The 7990-nt window shown below is 42.3% G+C and overlaps 1 protein-coding gene across 1 annotated transcript; it reads right to left on the bottom strand.

The window, feature by feature from the left end:
• Positions 1-2821: 2821 nt before the first annotated feature.
• On the bottom strand, positions 2822-7448 carry LOC133895942 (delta(7)-sterol-C5(6)-desaturase-like). Its single transcript, XM_062336471.1, has 3 exons — positions 7146-7448; positions 3638-3943; positions 2822-3367 (listed from the first exon to the last, which is right to left on the bottom strand). The coding sequence occupies exons 1-3, from the start codon at positions 7381-7383 to the stop codon at positions 3078-3080; spliced, it is 834 nt and encodes a 277-aa protein (XP_062192455.1). The 5' UTR covers positions 7384-7448; the 3' UTR covers positions 2822-3077.
• Between the last annotated feature and the right edge of the window lie 542 nt (positions 7449-7990).

Here is a 7990-nt window from a genome sequence, read left to right as displayed (position 1 = left end):
ATCAGTAGATGGCCATTGTATCATGGGTCGTCTGGCAACAAACAAATGGAGTCTTTGGAAGGCCCCTTTTCCCGTCCCTGAAAACTTGTTAGACAATTAACAGATTTGATATGCTCCCTAAAAAATCAAGGTGGAGGGTGGTGGAGAATATGTCAAGGATGTGGAGAATGATCTTAAGCTATTATATCCATTTAAAAAAACTATCCATATTTATTGGAGGAATAATGAGTGAAAGTCTATGAAAATCAACCAAGTGATGTATGCACGGCCACGGCAACCGATGATGCAAATGTGCTCACGCTGTCATTGTCGGGGCCGAAGGCAGAATACGATTTTTCGTTCTAGAGCATCCTGCTCATATAAAGAGATGTGTATCCGCAAGCTTCACTTTCAGCTTGTCGTGAGCTCTATGTTCTCGCTCAACTTTTGAGATTTCAAATAGATGGCCCTCGTTTCTTCCTGACAAAGGAGTAAATGGCCCTTGTTTCTTCCTGACGAAGGAGTGTTTCCCATGTTTCTCTTTCTCGAAAGCACATGTCGTCTATCTCACATATGAGCATTTGTATTCTTGCTTGTGGGGACGAGTCTCTGGATCTGCTTTAGGAATTTTCCCAAAGGGGTAACCTTAAAATTCCCTGAAAATAGGGAGAAAAAAAAAAGGAACACAATACTACCCATGCAAGGAAACTTGCATTAGTAGCAGCAAGTGTTTACCTTTCAGAATGCCTGAAAATAAAGCGAGGCTTAGACCATCTTCAAGAGGTTTCTGTCGCGGTTTCTGTTCCTCTCATGATGGGAAAAAGACCGCGATAGGAACGACAATAGTGCTCCAAGGGCTTCCCGTCAGGGGCCGGTGCGGGACGGGATAGGTGAGAGGTTCTCATGCTCCTAGGAACCTCTCTCCTATCCCTTCACGGATACGTCGAGTGGGGCAGAGGCTGGAGGTTATGATCACGTGCTTGGGCAAAAGAAGTGGAAGCAGGGGCAGCGACGACGACGTGCGCGAGGAGGGCGGAGGAAGGTTGGCGGCGAAGGTGAGGGACTCGTTGTCCTCAGCGTCCCCGAACCCTCCGCTCGCCTCCGTCGAGGCAGCTCACCACCGAGGCTATCACGGGTTACGGGGCAGTGCTCTACCGGTCCAGGTTCCTCAAGCCCGCACAGAAGCTGCTCGAGGAGATATGCGATGTTAATGGAGGGCCCACGCAGAAACTACTCGATGTCATCCACATGAGCCTCCTCGCGCCCCTCCTCCAAAAGCTCCAAGAACAAGAGCAAGGTGCCCCCTTGCCTCTTGCCAACAGCCTGAGTGTGCTATCCACAACGGCAGCAAGATCTACCAAGTTCCTTCCCTCTGACTCTGACGATTAGGAATCAATCCAACTCAAGTCTAAGGAGGATTTCGATGAATGAATAAATTTGTATACATGCATACAGGCGATGCGAGGGGATGGTATCCTCAACAGGTTTGCATTGCTCTCTGATGAATTCAGATGCCCCATATCCTTGATAGGTTCTTCTGGAAGGAGGCGATGCGACGGAGGCGGACGAGATGGTGATGTGGCCGCTGGCGTCGGTCATGAAGTTTTGCCAACGAGGTTCAGATTTAGTTCCAGTTATACTTGAATTTCCTTCAACTCATAGGTTGGGCAATCTGTTCACATGCTTTGTGTATCACGAGATCAATTCATATTTTGCATTCTTTTCCTTGCATCTGATCCTGGAAGGCTTGGAATTCTGTAACTACCTAGAATTATTGCATAAGCTTTGCCCAAAACTTTATGATGTTCAGTGCTCAGACATCCTTTTAGTAAGTGCTGCAAATAGTTTTGTTGGTATCACATTATTTCTTTGTAATATGCTAGTGTAAACACTAGATATGCGCCCCTTGGTAGTCAGGTTAATGGAGCTTGAGTAAAGCCAATTTTTATCTTAGGGTTGCCATATGATTCCTGTCACTACAAGATCTTGAATCCCTTGGTAGTCAGGTTTATGGTTAAAAATTGCAATCTAAGCACATGAGTCTTAGTTGTTTTGGATGCGTGATTATGTTCAAGTTGTAAGAACAATATATAAACATTTGGTTCTGGTACTCTTCTTGTCGTTGTGACATAACATGTGTTGTTAGTGAAATATTAGATAACCTAATTGTTTTTTTAAACACTACTGTTGATGTCAATTACCTGAATGTTGCCAATGTAGCTGCTGCAGATAGAATTTTTATTTGATGACGTTCCTCCATATGATTATTTACCCATTTGATTTCATTTATGGGAAGTAGACATCAATGTGTCATCATTTAAGAAAAATATTCAGTGAAGCTCTGATTAGTGCCCATGTTGATTGTACTATCTTTGTACATTTCACATGTTTATTTGATTAAATACCCAGGGGCCAGTGGTTTGCTCGCAAGTTCAATTGTGTCTAGTGTATATTCCATGTGTTAGCACAACCCAATTGTCTTGTAGCGACATTGCATTTCCTTAAGTATATCCAATGTATACATGTCATGTATTATAGTCGTATGCGTTGCGGTAGTTATACAAAAATAATAGAATATTAAAAGTCTGTTAGGAAGAGAATAAGAAAAAGAATGTTGTTGGATTGCAGAAAACTAAAAGGAACGAGTCTGATAAGATAATCCCCTCGGAAAAAAAATTTAGGCTAGAAAGGGAACGAAACGAAGGAAAGTAGTTGGGGTGGTCTTATCTATTTTCCACAAAAGTGGCATGGCCCTGCATTTTAGAGGCGCTCTTCATTTAGCAATCAACTGAGAAACAGAGAAATGCATGCCCAATGCAATGAACTTACCGGGCAGAAGGGATACATTTATATCCTATACTGGCATTGAGATGCCGAATTGTACAAGCAGCTGGAATCCAGAAAGTGTCTGGCAAAGTTTTATTCGTTGTCAACTCCATTGCATCATGAGAAACAGCACTAAATTAGGTAATAAACAACATAATATGCACCTAGCATACTAAAACAACACACCGATGCTTAAGGCAACAGACAGAGCCTCGGAGGCTGAGAAACCCTACACTTCACAGCACAAGGGAGAAAACACAGGTGTAAACAGCTCAAGCCTTCTTGAGGATATCTTCTGGCTCACGGAGTGTACCAAACAGCCAGTCCATCCAGATGGTGTAGTGGCCATAGTTGTGGCGGTAGGTTGTATGGTGAATGGTATGGTAGCCAGCACCCATGACCGGCCATATCTTGCCGTGAATGCAGTCATGGATGTTTGTTGTCCACACGGCCTCTAAGAATAAGAGAGCAATGTGCGTCCTGAAGTGAGTTGGGCAAAGGAAGAGGGCAAAGACATGTGGTATTGCTTGCAAAATCCCATCTAGTGGATGAAAAGCGAGCCCTGGAAAACAAGAAAGTTGTAAATTAGTCGTGCTAGAATGAGCACTCGAAGTAAATATTGGACTTAGACATTAAAAAAAACTATGTGTTGTTCCTGACAACCAGTAGACCATAAACAGAACTCATGTACCGGTACTGTTATTGGCATATCACTGTCCTCTTGTGAAGAAAAAGGGCCAAAGCGTACTAAGTTATTATCAAAATTTTGAAATGACAACAGGAAAGAATGCAAGATGAAAAATGAGAGCTGAATAAGATAGTAAGAGCTTACCAGCAAATGGAGACAAGGTATTTTCCTTGTTGTAAATATGGTGGGTTGCATGTAGATATTTGTACAGTGGCTTTATGTCATGCAACTCTCTGTGCATCCAGTAAATTCCAAACTCCACGAAGATGAGATATAAAGCCATATAAATGAGGTACATAGACAAACCAATTTCACTGATATTAAAGTAACACCGTGTCCATCCACTCTCAATCATGTGTTCAGATAAAGTTGGAAGAGCACAGTAAAAAGGCATTGCTTTCGAAGCAACAACTATTTGCTTCCTCATAGCTTCTGTTGTAGGGATAGAATCTGGATCAAACAAATAGCACTAAAAAACGTCAGACTACACACCGCTAGACATATACCTAACTGCATAATTTCTAGAAGTATATGCCCAGTAATAATCACATTAGAAATACCATACATGAAGTTGAACAGCTGTAATAACAATTAAACTGGTAAGGATAAAGTGTTCCTTGTGATGATCTGAGACAAGATCCTTTAAATATTTTTTAGGAACAGGTCAAAGCAATGTTATTTGTGATTTCTTAGCAACAATCCGAGGCAAGATCTTTCACATACTTCAGAATCCCTTGGGTATGTGCAGCATACTCATGAATAGTTGTTAGTTGCTACTGTCTTCAGATAAAGTTCATATGCAGTATATTTCCATTTTTTATAACAGTTCTTACAGTATGTTGCGCGATATTTGCTGCCAGCTGCAGTGCATTAGGATCTAAAACATTGAATAAGCTTGGAACAACAGAATGTATCACTTATTGTAGGATGTCAGATCTAGGATATAATAAGCTGTTACTGCTCCAACAAATATACTCATGCCTACCAACGTCGTGGCATGCCTGAACAACTGCTAGGTGAATGCGCATTAATCAAACGTCAACACATCTTCTAGTGGGACAATGTTCCAACAAGACATAAAATTTCATTAGCTTCTTGAATGTACAAATGATCCAAAGGTTTACCACCAAACAAGAATATATTAGGAGTTCATATTCTGCGGCCAATTACAAACCCTATCCCCTAATAAAAGGGGATCACAAGCTAACTCGAAAAAGACTTCCCCAAAATAACCAGAAAAATGAATTTATATATGATGGAGAAATCTGAGTAAATACACTATGAACAATGAAAGATCAAGCAGAACATATACATAATTTACACAGGCTTTGTTTGAATCATGTTTATAATACTATCACAAGATCACAAATATTCACAAGCACCTTTACTCAAAGATTTGCATTTTTTTACCGCCTCCAATAGATTGACATGCTCCATTTCACACAATTTTCCTTTATGTCATGCTCAAATGATGCCTATATTACAAGTGGACAATCTTGCATGATATATGCCTCTGATATATGAACCAGAACAGCTAAAGTTACAATAACGGCATATAGAAACAACATTCATGAGAGAAAAAATGGTATTTGATTGGTAGCAGCCGTGCTCTACTCTTTCCAAACCATTGAGAATTACAAAGAAAGCATCCCTAATGCCAGTTTGGTTTAGGCGATGGGTGACTGTTAATATGTTTTGGTAACAGCATGATATCCATTCTAAATGCAACTCTTGTCCAAGCATACACAAATCGTTACATGTCTAACATTTTGCATATTGCAATTGCGAGTTGCGTAATAATAATTTCATATGTAGGAGCCTCAGAGGCACGTCAAAAGTATGGACAAATTATAAAAAAAATCTCCTATTTTCTAAATGAGTACATGAAAATTATTGTTAATAGAAAGCTGTCGTCCAGAAAAGCCCTAGCTCAGTCATTATTTGATTCCAACAGATGCATTGAAAACGATAACCAATGGGGTAAATAATAATATAATTATTTTTTGAAGGAAATACAAATTTAATGATTTAATTCATGGACCTTAACTATTACTATACAGCATGGTGACCTTCCACAGGTGCTAAGAACAGTACAAGCGTGAAGTTGAGCTAAAAAAACTAATTATCTGATAACTTCTCTTCCACTTGGTTTGCATCACCAAAGAAGAACCCAAAAGCAACCTGATCCCACACAGGCATGCAAGACAAAAGATACCACCAACAAGACAGGCTAGCCTGAGGAACTAAGGCTAGCTCAATTGGTTGAGGGTGTGAATGTACACCTAGATCACCGAGGTTCGTTCGAGTCCTCTTGACGTGAATTTGTGTGCTCATTTCTTCTTATTGATAATGCCACCTAGTTCCTCCAAGGCCACTCGAGTTTTTAGACAGGCTAGCCTGCTCCTATTGTCTATGAGTTTAATCATGAAAGTCCAATCCGGTGGTCCAGGAAGGACACATCTATTCAAAATATCTGGCAATCCTGCATGCACTGCCACATGCTCTTGAATGGGCATCTCCCTCACACGCGAATAGGTGACCCAACTATACCCCAGAATGAAAAGCTGTATACTACCAATACGGAAAAGGGATGAGCAACTTAAAATTGCTCAAGACAGGGCACATGAGAACAGTAGGTATTCCAAATATTAATGCATAATCTAATATTAATATTAAGCACTTGATAGAAACGTCCCAAGCACAAACATGTGGTTGAGTGGAGAAACCAGCCAAAGCAATCAATTAACTATGCATCAACCCTGACAGGCGGATTGGAAGTTTGGAACAACGCATGGAACTTTGTTTAGCGATCCAAATACATGAGTCAGGTGCCGGTTCTCTTTCTGTCAGTGCATCTACCTTGATGGGCGGTCATGTCAAGAACAATAAGATATGGAAAAACCAGTAGAGTATACTCAAATTCACCTCCAATTAAAAGCAGAACTTCAGAACATTTTTGGTTAAACTATAATTGCTTACCATGTGAAGCGGCTAACCTCAGCCAACCAGCCTGGCTCAAGCGATTTGCAGAAATAACATAGCTAACCCAAAGTCTTCACAAAGCAAGAGTACACAATGATGTAGATTTAACAATCACAAAGACATACTTTTGCACTAACTTAGCCAAGAAGTGAAACCGAATTAGTAGTCACCGTACTCTGTCCCTTCAAGATCTATTAAAATGATTGTCCTGATAACCAACGAAGCGTGAATCCAATCCAGAACGCCACCCCAAACCCATCATACCCCCCCCCCCCCCAACCAAACCAAGCAAAAAGATGAAGAACCAATCTGTCGTGCAGGGACTGAAAGATCGTAATTCACCAACAAATCTTCTACAGTTACTTCTCCACAACCTCCAAAATCTATTAGGACAGGAGAGATCGAGAGCGAAACCACGCGGAGGACCATAAAACGCACAAAGAAAAGTCTCCCAAATCACAACGAAAAGCTTCCCGAAAGGAGCGGAAATTCGGGATCGAAAGAAGCCACATTTCCCTTTCCGCACCAACAACTAGCACCTTGCCAGCATTACCCCAAAACATCTCGAATCAAGCCTGAATCCCTCTCGCCAAGCACATGACAAAGGCACCCAGATCCTAATAAGAACAAAGCAGCAGCAGGAGCAGCATCGGGAAGGAGAAGGCGGGACCTTTGGGGATGTAGGCGTGGCGCTTCCAGTAGTAGATGACGAAGCACCAGAGGAAACCGGAGATGAAGTAGAGGAGGTAGCCGCCCACGCAGTTGCGCATCCACGACTGCACCGGGTGCGGCAGCCCGCGCCACCAATCGCCCGGCGCCACCGCGCTGAGGACGATCTCGTTGTACCACTCCGTCTCCGCGACGAACTGCTGCAGGTAGTCGCCGCCGTACTCCGCCGCCGCCGCCATTGCCGGCGGCCGCCGCTCTGGGTGGGTGCTTTGTTTAGTAGGGGTGGGTAGCTGTAAAGCGTGGAGGGGTCCGGGGGTTTAAATGGATCTGTGTCTGTGGTGGGCAGGTACCGTACCGCCAGGTGGGGTGGATTTGCATTCGACAGGTTCTTTTCGGAATATGATTTATTATGGATTAGTTGATTAGGCCATCTCCACCAAAATCTGCTAATCCAGTACTACAGTATTTTGCGAACTATTTGCGAACTACTATAGCACTAGAAACCCTTCTTCAGCAGATACTCTATCCAGTGCTACAGTACCACACATACTACTACATGTTGCGGAGAGGGAGCACGGATGTGTATTTTTGCCAGGTACTGTAGCGGCATGCACCCTGCAGCAGTACTGTTTGCAGAGGCTGACGGTGGGTCCGGAGCGAGGAACACTGCGATAGTACGGTAGCAACACTGTAGCAGTACTGTTTATATAGGCTGACAGTGGAACGGAGGGAGAAAAAGAGTAATAGAAGGAAGGAAATAGGGTAGCTGTTGGATATGAAAAAATAAAGGATACTATAATAGTGATAGGAGATGCTGTAATAGTATTTTTAGGATGAAAATTTGAA

The sequence above is a fragment of the Phragmites australis genome, chromosome 2 (genome assembly GCF_958298935.1).
Source record: "Phragmites australis chromosome 2, lpPhrAust1.1, whole genome shotgun sequence".
In the NCBI taxonomy this organism is placed as follows: Eukaryota; Viridiplantae; Streptophyta; class Magnoliopsida; order Poales; family Poaceae; genus Phragmites; species Phragmites australis.
Note: the sequence above shows the minus strand (reverse complement) of the source record. Positions and strands in the feature narration are given on the sequence as shown.

Coding starts and splice junctions, on each gene's coding strand:
- LOC133895942 (XM_062336471.1), bottom strand. CDS start 7,383: ATGGCGGCGGCGGCGGAGTACGGCGGCGACTACCTGCAGCAGTTCGTC. Junction 3,944..7,145: donor CCACGCCTACATCCCCAAAG/GTCCCGCCTTCT, acceptor TGTTTGATCCAG/ATTCTATCCCTACAACAGAA. Junction 3,368..3,637: donor TACCTTGTCTCCATTTGCTG/GTAAGCTCTTAC, acceptor CTTGTTTTCCAG/GGCTCGCTTTTCATCCACTA.